The 21812-nt window shown below is 32.5% G+C and overlaps 1 protein-coding gene across 2 annotated transcripts in view; it reads right to left on the reverse strand.

The window, feature by feature from the left end:
• The window catches only part of LOC105347839 (uncharacterized), a 58505-nt gene that overhangs the window by 3132 nt on the left and 33561 nt on the right, over nucleotides 1-21812 (reverse strand). For both annotated transcript variants that reach the window (XM_066068388.1, XM_034472613.2), the window contains 6 exons: nucleotides 12251-12279; nucleotides 10026-10272; nucleotides 5214-5300; nucleotides 4403-4498; nucleotides 3664-3822; nucleotides 3523-3551 (listed from right to left, as the gene is read on the reverse strand). In XM_066068388.1, coding sequence (XP_065924460.1) covers nucleotides 3523-3551; nucleotides 3664-3822; nucleotides 4403-4498; nucleotides 5214-5300; nucleotides 10026-10272; nucleotides 12251-12279 — 647 coding nt within the window. The remainder of the gene's footprint in view (nucleotides 1-3522; nucleotides 3552-3663; nucleotides 3823-4402; nucleotides 4499-5213; nucleotides 5301-10025; nucleotides 10273-12250; nucleotides 12280-21812) is intronic.

The raw sequence follows: 21812 nt of genomic DNA on the forward strand, positions 1-21812 counted from the left end.
TAATAATGGGTAAGAAAGTCCTGGGAACAATAGTTATAGTTATCTTGCAGAAAATTGCTTATCTATATTTTTTAAATATTCTATTGTTATTTTTGCTGATAAGGGCAAAATAGTGCTTATTTTTTTTAAATAACATAACAGATTAAAAGAGGATTTATGTTTCATTTGATATTAAAATTATATTATATATCTCATATTTAGCATTACCAGTATTTCTCTAGATAATTTTATGCATCCTATTTTGATATATAATTTATTAAAGGCTATCGTTAATTTGTTTTTAAAACTATTATCAGGTAATTGATAACAAATATATTTACATGTGAACACATACATCCCTGATCACTCAGGTGTGAAAATCAAAATGTTCGCCAGGTGGGAATTGAGAATTTCAGAATGTTGGCCAAGTGGGAATAAACCACATAAATCTACCCTTCAATGGAATCAAAGGGGCAGTGTCACTTATGTAATCAACCAATTGACTGTAGTGAACACCTTGGGGATGGGGTTTATATGGTTTACAGAAACAGGTCATTTTTAAGTATCAATGTATATACCAGAATGATTTCCTACTGGTCAAAGTTATTTACAAACTCTGAAAGCAAAATTGTATCAGTGTTTTATATAAGTTATTGTTCTTGCAATATCAAAGGGGAAATATGTCAGACTCTTATATTGCAGGTGTTAAAAATGTTTTAGATATGTGTGGTTTTTCAAATATTTGGTCTGAACAAAATATAGTAAATGTAAAGTGGATTTCTACAATTGTAAAACAAAAATAGTCTAGTGAAATAATTGACTCGTCAAAGGGCAAATTTTTAAGAAAAAGTTTAGTTATGAAAATTACATTAATATATTGCTACATAAGCTCAAAAAGGTTTTTATGAAATTTAGAACCTAAAATCCCAATCATCCAGTGGAGACTGGGAGTTGGTACAATACTCCTTTAAACCAAGGAGTGTGTAAACTGTGTAATTAAGGTCAAATTAATGACGATTTCCATCATATTCTTGAATGTAAAGAGCTACTGACATTAAGACATAAATATCTTGATGATAAATACTGGTCAGCGCCAAATACTATAAAGTTTTGTGAGCTTATGTCTTGTTCTAATGTTAAAAACCTGAAAAAATTATGTTATTTTATTATCAAAGTACACAGTCTGATATAATTTTCTGTCCTCCATTATTATAATTTTCCCTATATTCATAGTATAATTATGCTTATTTACAATTTATCTACTACTTATCTATTCATTTATAAAATGTACCTCTGACTTTTGAACTGTATATAATGATTGACCTCATGTACCATTTTATGGTTTGAGCGAATAAACTAGATTGAATTGAGTTGAATTACGTAGTGTGTTCATGTTAACTGGTGTTAATTGATCTAATCTAATTATACGCTTGATTGGTGCCATGTGTACTTAGCCACCTCTTCAAGTTATAAAGAGTGAAAAACAATAAAATATACATAACGGGACCCAGGTATCAAGAACTTCAAGAGATCGGAGTTTGTGAGTTCAAAAGTAAATTTGCTAAGTTATATAGAGGAAAAAATTGGGACTGTGATTTCACTTCCGAGAGATCAAAAACTTGGAGAGATCGAAGATCTCAGGCCATCAAGTGTCCCCTGTATTCCTCGTATGTAAAAATTTGACCCTCCCTTGTGGCCCACCCTACCCCAGGGATCATGATTTGAACAAATTGGAATCTACATTATCTGAGAATGCTTCCACACAAGCTTAGTTTTTTCTGGCCAATTGGTTTTTTAAAGAGATTTTTGAAAATTAACAAATTCTGGAGAGGTTCTGGAAAAGAGGTCAAAATGTAAAAAGTTTACAGACAGACAGACGGACAAACAGATGCTGTACAGATGGTACTCAGATAAACTCACATGAGCTTTCAGCTAAGGTGAGCTAAAAACCCAAGCATTTGAAAATTTAAAAAATATTTTTCTACATTTCATCAACGGCAAATAACTCTTCAAAAACATTTAACTACATTAATAACACATCGTAACAAATTGGCTAACCTCTGATCGAACCAACATTTTGTTTTATTGAAAGGATTTTATTGACGCCAACATTCTAACTTACTTCCTAGCCGAAGGGCTAGGAAGTAATGATCAAATATTCGACTGTTAATTTGAGTCACTTTTTCCAGGTGTGTTATTCCACTTTTAGGTGCAAAATTGCAGGTTTAAAGTGTTCAATATCCCTTTTCATAATATTATACACTGAACACCTTGAAATAAATGTTACTCTTTGAACACATTGATAAATTAGTGCAGAATTCCAAAAACTTCTGGTTTTTGTTTTTTATTTAAATGAGAATCATTAAAACATTATTTCTCGGAAATGAAGTATTGTTGCGCTTAAAGGGTTCCATACATCAAAACGATAATAGCAAGTCATAGTTAAAGTTCACAGTCCAACATACTCTGAAGAACTACATATATAATGTTGAGTATCAACCATAATGTTATCGGACAAAATGCTGAAAATTGTTTGCTTCAAGAATCTATCAAATTTAAAATTTCAGATGGACGTCGTTGTTCAAAACTATATAAAAAAGAAGTTCAGCTTATGTGACTGAAGAATTACATATCTGTTTTCAAATAATTCATATAAAGATCTATATTGATTTGTAAATATGATAAATTGTTCAAAATTGCCCTTTGTCTTAACAATTTAAAATCTCCTTCCAATAAGAATGCTTTGTGCTATGTTTGGTTAAATTTGACTTGGTGGTTCTAGGAAAAAAAGTCAAAATATGAAAAGCTTTCACGTACAATCATGTGGTATTGATACCTCAGCTAATAGCCTTACAAAAACCTCTGACCAGTATCATGAATTTGACATTGAACTTGATTATCCATAAAATTATGCACTATGCACTTAGTTTGCCTGCTAGATCCCAGGTGGTAGATAAGACTATTGACTGTTAACACTATGTCCATTAAAACTCACCCTATAACCAAAGCCCTAGACCGTGGGGCCATAAATTTCAGAATTTTGGTATATCTATCATTATCATTCAAAACATGCACTCAGATTATGTGCTAAATGACAAGTAATAAGAAGATTTGTAAATAATTAATGTACATTCAGTATGTATAGTGACCCTGGAGCTTATTCCTAATACCCAACCAAGGCAGCCTTGAGCAAGGGGCCATAAATTTCATACTTTTAATAAAGACTATCATGATTATCATAACCATATACTTTGTTTCTCTACTACTCTGATGCTCAGGAGTAGAGAGGAGGACTTTTAAATATAACATCCTCTATTACATTTTTTTCAAAAAATAAAAGCTTCCTGGGGAGCAAGGGTCATAAACTTAACTTAAATTCCCCTTCCCCTACATGTGTTACACACCGAATCTAGTCAAGATTGACTTAGTAGTTTTAGAGAAGTTCAACATGTAAAAATGTTGACTGACAACACATGATGACAAACAAAGACATATGGCAATAGGTCACCTGAGTGACTCAGGATATCTTTAAAAAATTTGTACCTTTTCTTCAGAAGCCAATTCTTTTTTATCTACAAAAAATGACAGAGAAAATTTGTAATACTATTATGCCAACGATTAATCGACACATTAAATCATAAAATAAATGCATTTACACAGAGAAAACAAGACAAAAATACAAACCATCTTTAATATTTTTGCCATTATTTGAAGATGCTCCATTAGTATAATCAGAAACATCAAGCAAGAGAGAATCTTTCCCTTTTTTTTTCTTCATGTAGGACTTTAGAAATTGCTCTTGAGTGGCCAGATCTTCTGCTTTCCATTTTTGTGCTTCGTCATCTTTAAAAAGCCGTATCAAAATGAAAATAGTTATTATATACAGCTTACACTGAAAAAAACAAGAAGTAATTTTATTGCAGATACTTTTGAGAAAATTAAATCTATCATCTCCTTGGGACATTGCATACACCAGTTACCTCAAAAAATAAATGTAGGCATGTGAAAAAATTCTCATATAAAGCATAGAGAAATTTGGCATATTAGTGCTTTTCTTCTGCTTTGGCCGGATTTGAACCCCTAGACCTGCAAAACCCACTCTCCTAGCAGTGCACTGCCAGTTCGCTAACCACTAAGCCATTTAAGCAAGCCAAGAACCATAAATCAAGATGTATATAAATGTGTGTAATTAGGTAGCTTTTCCATTACCTTTTTACATTGAAACTTTCCACAATAACAGAAAATATGTGTCAAAAATCCCTAATTTATCTAATTCAGCTGCATGAGTGTATTTTGTCATCGCATGACGTAAATAGACAAATTTTTATAAAACCCCTCAAATATGTATTACATTATTAAATTGGTTGTAACTATGTTTTAGCTTAATGGTATGATTAATCAAAATAAAAACCAGCGCATTTACCTTTTTTATATTTTTTGTCATCAGGAAAATGCATGTCCTCATCAACCCAATTTTCTACAGTTTCCATTGCATTTGATGCTGCTGGACTTTCACTGGCTGAAAAACAGCAAAGATTTATGAAATGCTTTGATACAAAGTTTTGAAAGCAGAGAGCACATTAATGTTAAAGTATATCCACACTTTGAATTTAAATTTATTATGCAGCATGTTCATACATTTCATGCATATCTTGTACAGTCATTACTACGAAATGCAGTTTGAATGCTTTGATCACTTTGTGATTTCAAGTGCAATGCTAATCTTACCAAGTCAAGATACTATGAGTCGCTCTGCTTAACAAAAACTCTTTACCGAACTGGCAATACATATGCAGGTTTACTATTGGCCCATGCATCTATTCACATTTTTTAACTTTGATAATCAACTTTTTGTTTTGACCAATCAGAAAAAGTGTGCTAAACAGAAATACTTAGCAACATGGCTGCACCTTTAATGTACATGTACCTGTACAAGTTGTTTATAATAAGAACTGGAATTTACAGAAGATGAAGAGTTCATTGGGGCTAGAACTAGTAGCAGTAAGTCAATAACTTGCAAGTATGTCAAAATTTTTTAATAAAACAACCTTTCTTATTGGATCATGCAAATTTTAATGACACAAACCAGAGAGCTGTGGTTTCTAAGAAATCAATTTACAACATATCTTTTATCTTTCAGTCTTGCCCACAAATGTTGTTCACTAACAGTGCACACTAAAATACTTACAAACTAACCCACATTCAATCTTATTAAATACACCATTATTATTTACCTTCCTCTTCAGGTTTAGGTTCATCTTCAATTTGGTTGTTATGTAAAGGGTGTAATAATTTGTCATCCGTTTTGCCCAAACCATGGCCTGAAAGTGTCAAATTATCATCCCCATTTTAATACAAAAATTTTAGTGATTCATTTTCATATGCATGATAATTATATATTGTTACACAAACAAGTACAGTAAAATTAACCTCCTTCTTTTTATTAATGCAATATAAAGGATCATGTAGCCTTTACCTTTGTCAAATACTTCTGATCAAACATGGTATAATATTGCATTGAGTACTGATGAAACCACAGTATGTATACATTAATTATACAATATAATCATGTATAGTGTCTGTGAAACAAAAATTATTACAAAATTTAGACCTCAACTAAACAACATTATCAAACTTTGATTCAAATTACTAACTTTGTCATGCTTTCTTCTTTATTAATGACATTATATGTAACATACAAAGGATAAACAGAGAGTGGTGAACTACATAAAATGATAACTAAAGGATGTTGTTATGAATATGAATAATAATTTCCTATTGCTCCGATTAGCTGATATCCAACAACCTAGAAAAAATAGAAACATTATATTCACTTGTGACCGAGGAGGTCAATATTATATAACATTTGATTTTATCTACATTGGAATAATATAGATTGAGATTTTCCAAAATCCTTACGATTGATTATCATAATTTATGTCATCCAATTAATATCACTTTTCTCAATTTGTTCGGCTAAATTAAGTTTCAAACTATAAGGTGATGAAGTTTTCTTTGCTATATGACACTCAGCTTGATATGTCTGTATGAATTTGTTTCTGAATCGTATTATTGCAGTGTTTTCGGTCAATACGATAATTTAGCTAAATCATCGTACTGACCTCAAAAACAGCAATAATTGAATAATATCCCATTAAATAAATCAGTGGCCTTGTACAATAATAAATTTCAAAAGAAAAGAAAAACGGCATATCTAGATTAATTGAAGAGCTTGGATCATTTATCACAAATCTAGCATAAAAGTACACACTATGGCCGATGTTGCATACCATTGACTGATGACACTTTCTAACCGGCATGTATTTCAATTGCAAATCGCAACAAAGATTATGATTAGCACATTTATATAGACCTGCCCATATATCAAATGTTGAGAACATGATGTTAAAACGTGGAAACAAATGTCGGAGAAAGAAAACTTATTAAAAAGTCGTAATTGCAAGTTTAAAATTACATACCGAGTTATTTGAGAACAAATGGGGCGATCTTTACGAACATGTGTAAATAATGTTAGTAAACAAAAAACAACAAGAATAGAATTCCTGAGTCCCCCGCCGGTCAAGCAGTATACTAGTATCGAGTCTATCGACCAACGCTGATTTAGGAACTTGAACAAGGTATTAGTGGTATAAACATTTGGTATAAATTTAATGAAAATCCGTCAAAATTTGTAGGCATGAGAGCGCTTACAAGGTCAACTTTTGGATAAAACGGAGTCATTATTGTGGTCAAAGTCCCATAACTCCAACAAAAAGAATCAACCAATGCTGATTTCCGAACTTGATCAAAGTATAAGTGGTATAAGCATTTGGTATAAATTTAATGAAAATCCGTCAAAATTTGTAGGCATGAGAGCGCTTACAAGGTCAATTTTTGGATAAAACGAAGTCATTATTGTGGTCAAAGTTCCATAACTCCAACAAAAAGTATCGACCAATGCTGATTTTCAAACTTGACCAAGGTATTAGTGGTATAAACAATTGGTATAAATTTAATGAAAATCCGTCAAAATCTGTAGGCATGAGAGCGCTTACAAGGTCAATTTTTGGATAAAACGAAGTCTTATTGTGGTCAAAGTCCGATAACTCTAACAAAAAGTATCGACCAATGCTGATTTCCGAACCTGACCAAGGTAATAGTGGTGTAAACATTTGGTATAAATTTAATGAAAATCCGTCAAAATTTGTAGGCATGAGAGCGCTTACAAAAAAGTGTGACGGACGGACGCACGGACACATGGACCCGTTTTTGTGATTCTCATGTAGAAATTCTTTGAAAAATGTTCAATCAATTTGTTTAAAAGTTTATCAGAAACATTAACTTTAAAATTACCATCAATAATGAAGCGTTTTTGGAAAGATTAATAATTTTAATTGCTTGATGTCAGTCGTATATATCTACGTTTTATATATATATACCGTCAATTACATTACCGGCTCATATAGCGTAGCGGTAACATGTTTAGCTTCAAACGGGATTGATTTTAGCGTCGTGAGTTCGAACCCGCTGTCGGCACTAGTTAGATTTTCATTGAAAACATTTGCCATGCTCTATTTTGGCATAGTATGCTTACACTATATAAATCCTTTGTATACTATGCGTAAATAGATGAGTATTGAATATGTAGCGACAAACTGACATAATGGAGGCATAATAATGCATTATATAATATTATATCATGTTACAAATTATCATTTTGTATCTTGTGAAAGACTTTTGTATGATATTATATCTCATATGATACAATATAATATGATACAACATTGTATCTTTTCATATGATACAATATTATGTGATAAAATAATATATTATAAGACAATAATTTTCGTCATTTCCATTGGCTGAAAGTATACCATGTGACATTCGTTCTTTTACGATATCATTGCGAAAGCGCGTCCATTGAATATGATATTACACGACTCAGCAGTATCAACAAAAATAAGTATAATTGTAAAGACAATTACCAACGAGAATTATTAAATACAGTATATTAAAAATAATAATATGAAAAATGTTCTATAATCATAATCCGTTAATCTATGCTGCAGTAATCTCTTATTCTCGTTGTTTACATTCTGTAACTGAAAGCCTACTCTCTGTTTACTTTGTGCGTCATTAAGAGACAGATGAAGTCAAAGTAAGCTGTTCAGCAATATCAGCCTCTCGCTTTTTTCAATATGTAGGATTGATGACTGTGTTGTAAATAATGACATATGTTGATAGATATTATATATTACAAAATAATATTATATGATATAATATTGTATCATGTAATACTATAGTGTATCATATAATACAATACGGTAACAGTATTATAAAAACATGTTATATCATTTAATAGAAAACACATCTATTGAGCAAGTCTGAGTAAGGTAGGATTTTTTTTTTAGCATTCTTGATAATGGGGATCAGGCTTTGTATATGAAGCTACCTCTGCAATTCCTTTATATTATAGTTAAATCAACCATTTAAGTTAGAAATAGTACTATTATCTATTAAAAATGCATCATCTATTCAAATTTGATACAGACTGAACCAATAATAACTAAGATTTGTCTATCAAAAGGCAGCTGCTCTAAAAACTTTAACCAGGTCAAAAACCTTAACATCCTCCAGCATTCGAAACCTATGGCTCAGATTCAGTATTAAATCCTGAAAAGACCATAAGTATCATAAGACAAGACCATGCAAGTTTGAAGTTAGGACCAGTAAAAACTTATATATAATCATCAGAGGGCACCTGCTCCAACAACTTTAACCACCTCAAAAATCCATAACCTCATTCAGCATCCAAAACCTTCGGTTCAGATTCAGCATTCAAGCCTGCCAAACGCATAAGTATCATTATATTGATTTATATGCACCATCATTGCAAGTTTGGTGAAGTAAGAACCAGTCATAACTTAGAAATGGCTATCAAAGGGCACCTGCTCTAAAAACTTTAACCAGCTCAAATAACCTTAACCTCATCCAGCATCCGAAACCTATGGTTCAGATTCAGCATTCAAGCCTTTCAGGTGCATCAGTATCATAAGACAATCACGCACCATCCCTGCAAGTTTTGTGAAGTTAGGACCAGTAATAACAAAGATATAGTCATCAGAGGGCACCTGCTCCAAAAATTTTAACCAGCTCCAAAAACCTTAACCTCATTCAGCAACCGAATCCTATGGCTCAGATTCAGCATTCAAGTCTTATAATCAAGTCCATAAGTAGGTCCAGATGCATCATCCATGCAAGTTTGGTGAAGATAGGACAAGTAGTAACTTGGATACAGGACCTGTTACAAAATCTTTAACCAGGTCCGAAAGCCGATGCCTTGGTTATTATGGTGTCATAACAGTATTTCACTGAAGGTTAACGTCAAAACATGGCCAAGGCAAAATAATTCCCGAATTCCCCTTTGAATTTGGGGCATTTCTGCACGCGACAGGAGCTGATTTTTTTTTGAGCTGAAAAACAATGTATAAGAGGTCTAACTGTCCCAGTTTTGTAATAATGCGAGGTCATTTGAATTTTTGATGCGTGTTGTTTCCGGAGAAGGGTGAAACGGCCCGGGCTTAATTTTCAAGCACGTGTAACTTTGACGTAAACAACTTTCACGCCTTGCTGGATGCACGTGTGTATTTTGCTAGAAAATTGTATGTGTGTATTTTGCTAGAAAATTGTAAATGAAGTGTTGTTTAAAAAGATGTCAAGAGGATTTTCCCCAGAAGTTCGTTTTGAATTTTTAATCTGTATCTAAAGTTGCGTAATTTTGGTAAGAATATATACTGTAATTAATACTGTAGTGACACCTGTTATAGCATAAGCTCCCGCCAACTTTGTCTTGGTGAGCTAAAAATTATTAGGATTTTAAGCTTTCTTATACAAATTTGTATACTTTTCATATTGATATGTATTCTAAAGATTGCTGTTTTTCTTTAGTTTAATTATTTAATATCAAAATATTGTTAACTTTCTAGAATTATGATACTTGTATACTGGGTTAGATAATTAAGATATCAAAGAGAAAATCATCTTACCTATCTCTTGTAGCTTCTGTAGTAATGGACGCAATTTGTTTTCAACTTCTGTTGCTTTTGTTTTAAGATCAGCTGTATCTGCACATTCGACATCCTCAAACATCATCTTTTCCATAGTTATGATTTTCCGGTCTGCACATTTTAGTTTGAAGTCCAAATCCCAAATGCCTTTTCCATAAATTAAGTCTATTAACTTCTTTAGATCCTTCATTTCCTTCTGCATCTTTTCAACTCTTTCACGGAGAACCTAAAAAATATAAAGAGATGTTAAGGACCTATGGGAAATTGCTTTAAGGAATTGATTTTCTGTTTTTTCACATTTTTTATTGCATATCAGCTTCGCAGTTTTAATAACATTGAATGATTTATTTTTTATATCATCGTATCAATAACTGCTATCAGGTGAGCAGACAAATAGAATAACAGCTTATGATAATTTGCCTGCTCATCTGACAACGTCAAAAATAAATCATTCAATGCTTAATATTTACATTCCCTTATTAATGAAATCCATTACCGTATATCCTTTTTTTTGCGTGTCATTGTTTTGTGATTTTAATAGTTTCATTTAGAGAATAATACATGGTATAATTTATGCGTATTCAATATTTTGCGATTTGAAAGAGATCGCTAAAAATTAGATCATCGTGAAAATTACTCGATATACAGAATTTTATAAAATAAATCAGTATAAATTGCTGATCATGGAGGAAGTATAAATAAGTTTTGCAATACTGGTTTAAAATGGTTATCACATTGACTGTTGAGATGAGCCTAAAAAATATTATTCATGAAAAAATAACACTTTGAAATTTTGCTTTTAAAGCAAAACTAGCATAGGTGTACACGCTGCGACCAATGGACTGATGAGTTGAGTGACGACACTATTTGGGATTGCAAGTTGCACTTAATTCACTAACTGCCAGCAGTGACATTTAACTCTGTATCAAGACTGCAAAAACTAAACCACTGCAATAACTGATTAAGAGTTCTCACAATAGCTTCTTGTTTCTTTATGGTGTAAACAATTGTCAAAAACACACTGTTTAAAAAGGTTCCCCATTTCATTGTACATGTATAAGCAAACTACTTCATCGATTAATTCAGTCATTTTTAATGCATAATTTAAGTTGATGCAGTATTTATTTTGTTGTAGCTTATTCCAAAAAATTCACAACAGATACTGATGAAAAATATTACATAAATTGCATTTTCACCAATGACACACTTCTACAAGTGTTAATGTGTTTTCAAACATATACAAAACTTGAATCGTGTTCAATTTTGGACTGATCTGTGATTCTATTTTAATAACCTAATTTGATAAATTTAGTTTCAATTTCCTTGTAAAATATTACTGTTTGATCAGTACTTATGTTAGTATCTGATTTTTTTTTAAATTTTATCCATAGATTTTAAAGATATAAAATAATAACAATTTCGATTTTCAGAAATAATTTTTTAATTGAAATTAAAAAAAAAACATGACAAGACAATCTTTGGCATGTATATATTTATTATTATTTTACACACGAATTGAGACCAAGTTTTAAGCTCTAAAATACCCTGTTTGTAGACGAGATAATTTTATGCATTTTTTCGAGGTTTATAAATGAAATGGTCTTTGAAAAACGTGTCGGTAATTCATTCTTAAATTTCACTAAAAAAGATATACCCCCAAAAATGTAAAATAACTAAAAGCCAACAATATTGGTGTTTGTTTTTTGAAATCATACTTCAAATAAAATGTCGCTGTGTCGAGGTACCTATAAAATCAAAACTCTCTCATGGTAGTTTGCTAATAGATAAAGGAAAACCTCTTGCTCTTCAGACAAATTTATTATATATTTATATGTAATAATTGAAAATTTTGTGCATGACACTGCTGATCAATGTATGAATAAATGGACAAATGCTTACACCATCATTTGCTTTTAAAACATAAATATATGTTTTATTCTGAATGTTGATTCTTCCTGGGTCCCCTTTTTTTAACCTTGTTAGACTAGACTTGTTCTGTCTATTGTAAACGTTGTATCCTTTTTTACACTAAGTTCTAGAATAAATGAACTTGAAACATTGCTTCAAGTTTAATTGAATTTCTATTTTAACTCTGCATATTTGTTATTAAACAGAAAAGCTATATAGCTCAAAATGGGCAAATAAATATCTAAGGCATTTTTTTTTATAAAAAGGAGAAAGTCATTCTTCAAAGACGTACTTACTTCTTGCTTTTTCTTTTTAACAGGCTTTTCTGTTAAATCAATACAAAAAAAATAAACATAGAATCAAAAAAGTTATTTTAAAAAAGATTCATATTGATAAGCCTTAGTAGACATACATGACTAAATCAAAAGTAAAAATGGCGTAAATGTTTATTGGATTTAAGATACAAGTTGATGAACACAGAGGCTTAGAGATTGAAAAAATAAGCAAAGGTACTAAACTGATAACAAATTGTTTAAATATGTCCGTAAAATGCTTTTTATCTCATACGTGCGGTGTATATTACTCGTGTGATAAACCTTTGCTTTATCAAACGGGTGATGCTTTATCAAATACTTCCGGTCCGAACTATTTTTAACACAGCCCCTCACTTCAACGCTTCAGTGACCTATTTGCTAGTACTTTCAAGATAACTATATCTACTTCCAAAAAATGATATAAAATTTTGATAAGATTTTGTCAAAGATTTAAACAAGAATAGAATTCCAGAGTCCCCCGCCGGTCAAGCAGTATAATAGTATCGAGTCTATCGACCAAGGCTGATTTTCGAACTTGACCAAGGTAATAGTAGTATAAACATTTGGTATAAATTTAATGAAAATCCGTCAAAATTTGTAGGCATGAGAGCGCTTACAAGGTCAATTTTTGGAAAAAAACGGAGTCATGATTGTGGCCAAGTCCCATAACACCAACAAAAAGTATCGAACAATGCTGATTTTTAAACTTGACCAAAGTATTAGTGGTATAAACATTTGGTATAAATTTAATGAAAATCTGTCAAAATTTGTAGGCATGAGAGCGCTTACAAGGTCAATTTTTGGATAAAACGGAGTCATTATTGCGGTCAAAGTCCTAAAACGCCAACAAAAAGTATCGACTAACGCTGATTTTCGAACTTGACCAAGGTAATAGTAGTATAAACATTTGGTATAAATTTAATGAAAATCCGTCAAAATTTGTAGGCATGAGAGCGCTTACAAGGTCAATTTTTGGATAAAACGGAGTCATGATTGTGGCCAAGTCCCATAACACCAACAAAAAGTATCGAACAATGCTGATTTTTGAACTTGACCAAAGTATTAGTGGTATAAACAATTGGTATAAATTTAATGAAAATCTGTCAAAATTTGTAGGCATGAGAGCGCTTACAAGAACAATTTTTGGATAAAACGGAGTCATTATTGCAGTCAAAGTCCCATAACGCCAACAAAAAGTATCAACCAATGCTGATTTTCAAACTTGACCAAGGTAATAGTGGTATAAACATTTGGTATAAATTTAATGAAAATCCGTCAAAATTTGTAGGCATGAGAGCGCTTACAAGGACAATTTTTGGATAAAACAGAGTCATTATTGCAGTCAAAGTCCCATAACTCCAACAAAAAGTATCGACCAATGCTGATTTTCGAACTTGACCAAGGTAATAGTGGTATAAACATTTGGTATAAATTTAATGAAAATCCGTCAAAATTTGTAGGCATGAGAGCGCTTACAAAAAGTGTGACGGACGGACGCACGGACCCACGGACGCACGGACCCACAGACCCACGGACCCACGGACACACGGACCCACGGACACACGGACCCACGGACGGACGGACGCCCGGCATTTCTATGTCCCCGCTCCGCGTTGCGGCGGGGGACAATTACAATTATGAGGGAAAACACGTAACTGTGTAGCACAGGCGTCGGTACAGGAGGGGGGGGGGGGGGTTTAAGTTATACAAAAACGTAACCAAAGACCTTTTTTTGGTCAAAATTTATGATAAGTTTAGGCCCCCCACTTTCAATTTGCTTCCGACGCCACTATGTAATTTATAAAACTGCAAATCACGTTAGCTATCGAGGAGTTCATTCTGAAGAAGCGATGAAAACAGAACGCTTTACTTATGTTTATATACAAGAATTGACCTTCCACCATTTTATTCCACCACTAGTAAGCATCTTTGTTCAATATTTTCAATTTCGAATTATTAGGCTAGTTATAAAACATCATCAGCTGTTCCTCGTTCGAGTCACTTCAAACTAACGAGCATTCGCAACTGTATGTATGTCAACAAAATTGATTATTCAAGTCTTCTATTCAGTATTTCTATCTAATCGGGTGATTACGCTCTAAGAAAAAACCATGGCTCAGATGGCTCCCTTGGGACTAATGAATTCAGCCACGCGCTCCTAAGAATTTATCATTGACAAACAAAAAATTTGCCATGTCAGTTGATAAAATATTTATAAAAAATAAATTTAGTTTAGACATAAAGAAAAAATCATTTGAATGTATTTATATAAATATATTTTAGAGTGTTTTTATACTATTAATTAATTGATAAAATCTGTAAGGATTACCTCCTTACTTTTCAACATCAGTGTACAATATAAAGTATAAGGAAAATGAAAACTGTCATAAAATCATTAAATATTGTCTGATCTTAAAAAAATCTTGCAGGTGCACATCTTCAGATGGTGTTACAGTACAGCTCACGAGTATCCCGACAAAAACACCGACCACCGTGTTTGAAAGTCCACGCTGAGCGTGGAAGTGTCGGTACCTTTGATCTATTGTTCTCTGTTACGGCCTCGAAACGAGAAAAAACACGGTGCGACACGGTGCAACGCGATGCAACACGGACAGTTGCACGGTGTAACACGCGGTATTTACCTGTGAAAAAAGGAGGATTTAGGAATAAAACTTATAAAGAATAAAATATTTATTGATGCACGTAAGAGAATTAAAGAAAAAGACAAAAAAAAAAAATAGAAATAAATAATTAAAATTTTTAGGCACTTAACTTTCAGTCGTATGCAATTGTTACGGTTGATTTTTGTTGATATTAAGAACAAAAAAAATCGATATCGCCCACATAAAGGTTTGATCAATTAAAACACTAACACTTTCTTTTCCTTTTTAAAATTCAAATACACGGTTCCATTAGTTTTTGTTTCAGTCCGTTTTTAAACGTAGTAGTAATCGTAGTTACTGTAGTTTGGCAGTTTCAATAGTGCATAGAATCATAACTGTGATCTTCTCTCACTTACACTCTATTCATCGATAACAAATATAACGGGTTGTTGAAAACAACTGTACTTTCTCTAAATATATAAATATACGGCTTTTTATTTCATATATTTTCAAATTTTCTTTCCTTTAGACGTGTGATGTACTTGTCCATGTAGTACCGCACAGTACATATTCATAGCGCTTAGAGTCCGTGGATCGGTACTTGATAATTTTTTTTATTTCATCTTTATAAGCAACTTGGGTTTAGAAATTATTTGTGTTCCAAGAAACTACTCAGTATTGCAATAATTACTGTACTCAGTATTGCAATAATTACTGCTTGATTGTTTAATGATCGTCATATAAGAGAGAGAGAGAGAGAGAGAGAGAGAGACAGAGAGAGAGGGGGGGATACCGGTATGAGTTTAATTTTAAGTACATTTTACTTGTAATTCAGTTTAATAAGTTATATTTATAGTTTCCATTATATTGAACCCTTTTCCCTAAAATTGCGATAGAATCTATGCAGGCAGAGTCCACGTGCTATCCCTGTCAATCAAATCAGCCCGCGAGATAGACCACGTGCTCCTTCCATGATAAGGAAAAAATGTCGTTCTATTGTTTTTTTTAAGTCCGCAAAATAGAAAAATGTTAAGCAATGAAGTATTTAGTGTTTGAAATGTTTAGTTTCTTCCTTCTTATATTGCATGTATGGAGTTGGAATATAGCGTTGTAGAATCTCTCTCTCTCTCTCTCTCTCTCTCTCTCTCTCTCTCTCTCTCTCTCTCTCTCTCTCTCTCTCTCTCTCTCTCTCTCTCAGTGTGTACTTTTGTGCAATCATTTTTGAATTATAAGAGTTCTATTTGTATAAATTTAATTCATTTATTTTAGATCCATAATTTTAATAACGATTTCAACACAATGACTAAAAGTTTGTAAAGTACACGATGTAATAAGATTTTTCCTTAAAATTTCGACGCTATTTCACATCACACATATTAGATTGGTTATAAAGTAAATAAAGTTGTGTAAACTGTTTAAAATGCTTGCAAAAAGTTACCGGTATTATCTCATTCATCTTTTTAATCAATCAAGTTTTTTCGTACATACATGTATGTGTACCCGGTAAATAATAATAATTTCTTATCGCAAGTTAATACTTTGTGAAATTCCCGCATTTATAGAGTTGCTGAATTGTTCTCCGGATCCACGCGCCGATAGTCTTACGTGTAGTTGTTTGTGTACATATCTACAGACAATTTTTTTGTTTGTTAGAGATTAGAAAAACTCATGGAACTAACAAAGTAGAAGAAAGATATATTCAGACCATGCACACGACGGGTTGTGATGAGTTACCAAACAGGTGTCCGTGGAAAGGTGTGAATAACGGCATCTCGAGTACACCTGTTCAGACGACCAAATATACACACAGTTAGTTGTAAATTACAATGACACCTAACAAGACAGACAATAACACCTGTTGTGTATAGAACCCAAGATGAAAGACAATGTTGTGTATCTGATCAGCTTCCGTACAGGTGTATCGCACGAGTGATTTTTCATGTGAAATCACGAGGCCATTACCCGCCATACGGAAATAAAGTTGAAGGTTATTTTATGAAATGCGGGTATATTTTAAGTACCTGTACAATGCTTGAATATAATTTAACAAGAGTTTGTACAGGTATTTAACTAAACTATAATATAAAAGTGATTTTTTGTTTATATATTGCTACATAAATAGCTGAAGTCCAAATTATTCGAGTCACCGGTAATATGGGGTTGTTATTTACTACAGCACATCAACGTGTTTTTAAAAAAAACATGATCTGAAATTTTTTCATTTTTCATTTTTAATTGGTTTATATTAAGACTGTAAATTAATTAATAAATCAGAAAGTTTTCAGATAACAGAAAATAAGACGTTTAAGCTCCCGACATTTTAATCGGATCGTCAGTTACAACATCACGTGTGTTTAGAAAAAAAAACACGATTAAATTGATTTGAATTTTGATTATATATCAACTGATTATTAAATATATTTGGTGAATTTATTTCAATTTATTTAAGAACAAATGAATTAAAAGGCACCCATTTACGTCGAGTTTTCAGATCACAAAAACTTAAATTCACGTTGACAGCCCCGACAATTTTCTAGGTCCATGCAACGTAAGTCGATATTTTTTTTTTAAATATGAAAAGGATCTATATGTTTCAAACCTTGTTTAGCCATAATTTATTTATTTCTAAACATACGCTATTTCTATCAAAGTCTCAGGTAACGATATCCACGGAGTAACACAGTGGCCACGGAGTTACACAGGCGGCCACGGTGCGACACGGTGCTTTTTCTTGAATTTTCCAATACACATACACGGTGTCACACCGTGTACACGGTGCGACACAGACCGTTTTCCACCGTGTTTTTTACACGGTGGGTGTCGGGATACTCGTGAGCTGTACTGTACATATGTACAATTTTTCAGACTGTTCCATGCAGTAGTAAAAGTTCTATAGGGGGTGACAAAGTTGCGTCTACAGACAGACGGACAGAGTGAAACCAATATACCCCCCTAAACTTCGTTTGCGGGGGTATAATTATACTGTAGGTATTATCCGACAAGTGATAACAACATTGGCATTAAGAATTTCTTTACGTTTTGCTTTTAAAATTGTGTTTGTAGATGTATTTTATCGCACCTGGATAACTTGTTACATATTCTTATCATCTCCATACAAAAGAAGAACGCCAATTTGAATAACAAGTTAAAGGATGTGTTAGAGAAAAAGCATTCTACATGTTTAAGCTTTTTTTATTGGGATATTCATATTACATTTAAAGTTTTACACCTTACTGTACAGGCCCCATCTAATACCATTTTTATGGGGTTGATTTTAATCAACTCTCTTATGCAGTTACTCTGGCAAACCGAAAGTGAAACAGTGTTGGACCTAAGCACAAATCATCGCCGCTGACAAGACTTAGTTCTTGAAAATAATAGAAAAATTCGATGTAACGTATGCTGAAGCATTGTTTTTCAAGGAAACTTATCTATAAACACTTTGAAAATAGTCAGATTTTATATAATACGAACAATTTAGATATTTTTGTAGTCTCATGTGTTCCTACGCCAGAGTGTAATAATGTCTCGTTCAACCAGACGCTCAGCTGTCTCGGTAAATCTCCGACAAGCAGAGAGGCTCTATTTGCTTGTCGGAGATTAACGGAGACAGCCGAGCGTCTGGTTGAACGAGACTAGAGTTCGATATCAAAAGTGCTTAGATCCATACGGTTTTTAGAATTGTTTCGATTACTAATACATAGTTTGAAATCTATCTTTAAATATTACACAACATGATTGATATGGGGTTTCTCGAAATTCTTGTTGGAAAAGTCTAAAACTCCATTTAATAAAAAAGTGCGTTATGCAAATACCGACTAGAAACTAATTGCCATGCAATATAAGTTGATTTCAAAATAAATGATAATCGATAAAATCAACTCCCCTCAACAAACTTAACTTTTGGAATTTGATTTGGGGTGTTATGTTGTTTCGTAAAAAGATCTCAAAAAATCTCTAGTAGTCCTGGGGGTCAGAAAGGAGGTAAAAAATGACGTTTTTTTTTCGCAAAAACCTGCTTCCTCGGAGTCCTCTTACATTTTCAACAGTAGAAAAATCATCTTGTGGAATATGTTTTGTGGTGTCATATAGATGTGCAATAAGGTTTCAAAAATTTCAATTTCGTCCTGGGAGTCATACAGTGGCTGAAAAATGACGTTCTCTTTTTTTTTAAACGTTAATCATTCATGAATATGCATAGGTAAATCGCCGTTCTTCATTTTTAAGTTATGGGTAGTACTCGTTAATATATATCAAAAATTGCAAAATTTTCTAGAAACTCCTTTTTCGTACATCTAGTCATGCTGCAAAATTTTGGTCGGGTTTTAAAATCGCAAATATGCCGATAAAAAAGGCATATGTACCTTTAATGGTCGAGATCTCAACAGTTTTCAAGCTATTTGGTAATTTATTGTTTTATGTGGGTCAGAACAATCTCATAGAACAATCCCATTGGGTCATGACCTACATGATCAGTAGAATTGTACAGATTGATCACTGTAGGGCATCTGCACAATGCACGCATGGGCCCTAATTAAGTTGTTGTTAGTTACAAAAGACTACTGCACAATAAAAGTTTACCCTGGTCAACAAGAGAGACATGTTAGTAACACAGCTATAGCTTGTCATTTACAACAAAAAGAAGTTATCATTCTAGACTTATTTTTGGTCTAAACACAAAAATAAGGTGTTCAGCAAATTTCAACGATCAGAAAGTTCATTAGTCAATATTAGGCACATAATTATGACCAAAAAGAAATATAATTTTAAATTCCAAATCTTGTTAAACTTTCATCAGTCTTTATTGATCACATTTGTATGTAGTCTTTTTAACACAAGACCACTTTTCCTTCCCCCTTTTAAAACTCATGTAAACATGATGAATCTTTACAATTATTTAATACACAATTTTAATACAAAATGTTACAGGGTCAATATGTGGTTAACTCAATGAGTAAGTCTGACAAATGAAAAATAACTTTTGCAATTAAAATGACAGAAACTGTACAACTGCTATAGGAATGTAAACGATGATAAGCTCTTTTAAATAAAGATAATGATACAGTATTCTGGCAAAGGGAGATCACGTTTTAGAAAATGAAAGTAAAACTTGGCTGTTATGTATACCGATGTTTCTTAATATTGCGCTATTACATGTATTATACTTACTTATATTGGTTAACATAATGATAATCTAATTAGAGCACAATATGGCTTTCTTTAGCTGATCATCACATAAAAACGTTAATTCATGTTAATTTAACCTATTCTGCATATCGAATGCATGTACACCACGTGAAACCAATGTAACCAAAGTGCTGGGTGAAACTAGTATCCGCAAATGCAACCTGTAGACATGTGTTGTATATATAACTTCGGACAAAGATCATTTACTTGTAACAGGATTGCATGTATTTTCATCACTTTCTTCTTTAAAAGCCTTTGCACAATTTAGTAGGTAATTAACCATGTAAAGAATAAATTTCAGCTTAACGGTTGTACAGGACACCTGCATATTGTGATGTACTCCCGATTGAAATAAACAATAAAGTATAAAATATGATGTTTTACAAATACAAAATAATGTTACCTAACAGCAAAGCGCAATGGGTTAAAGCGTTAACTATGTTGTAATGAGAGAGTTTGAATCCTTTTAAAAATTCTAAAACGGTGAAAATATCTGGATTATAACGCACTTTTATTCACCTAAATATTGACATGTGTCCCATAACACCTTAATCAGTAATGATATCTTCTGTCCTCGCAGTCCTGCAGAGAAAATAATTGCGCAATATGTCTTTTATCTTGCACTGTTTACAATCTTCTTTATTGAAACTACATGTTCGGGCTTTCCTTGTAATCAAAATATTCTGATTTTTATTTATCCATGGGTAGTGGGAAGGGGGGTTTCAGAGTATCAATTGTGTTTGCAGGGGGAGGATTGTTGTCCGAGGTTGATTTTTGGTAATTTTACTACATAAATGAATTGTTCAAATGGGAGGGGGGTTTCTGGACCCCTCACCCCCATCCCTTCTCTAAATCCGCGCACAAGATGATGATGGCACACAGAAGCATATCTACAGCAGGCAATCGCCTAGGGGGCAGAATTCAATTTTGTTTGTAATAATTATATAGACCATACTTGCTATGGCATAAAATTTAAGATTATTGATTAATTCAAAATCACATGCAAACAGTTCAAACCCAAGTTGTACATAAAGGACAATGTGTATTATAGGATGGGATTTCATTCTTTCTGAAAATTAAAATTTTTCAAAAGTACCGAAAATGGCAAGTGGCCTTCTTTTTGTACTAAAACAAGAGTACAAGAAAGCGTTATTTAGAGGTGCATCTATTACTGTTTATTGACAGCATCTAGTTTTATACTGTGGTTTTACCAAAACTCGGTAAAAATTGCTCATTTGAAGGAAATAACAATAATTTGAATTACAGGTCAGGTATAACGTCCAAATACATTAATTTTTTTAAAGGACGAACCTGGTACTAAAAAAATATTTAAAATTATCTTCTTCGTCATCTTCCAATCAAATGCTTTTTTAAAATCCGTTATTTCCCGTAAAATCGAAGTTAAGACGAAATGATGTACAGTGAGCCTTACAGAGAGGTGAATCAAGTTTAATCCATTCCCCCGTTCACTGATGGGGAACTAATGAGATACTTCTAGATTAGTTTTTCTAGTCCAGTCTGAGTCATTTGCAAGGGGAAGATTTTTAATATTTTTACAAGAACTTATAATTAATATGACTTTGTCATTTTTACTATCATAGCATCAGCACCAACATCAGCACTGCTGATTTTCATATTAAAAATGATTTGGAATTGGGAATACATTTCGTTGATTTGTGAACTTAAAATGATTCTTAGGAATTTAAAAAGATTTTTCATTTCACTTAATTGACAATGATGAAAACATTTATTTC

Source organism: Magallana gigas, chromosome 8 (genome assembly GCF_963853765.1).
Source record: "Magallana gigas chromosome 8, xbMagGiga1.1, whole genome shotgun sequence".
NCBI classification, from domain to species: domain Eukaryota; kingdom Metazoa; phylum Mollusca; class Bivalvia; order Ostreida; family Ostreidae; genus Magallana; species Magallana gigas.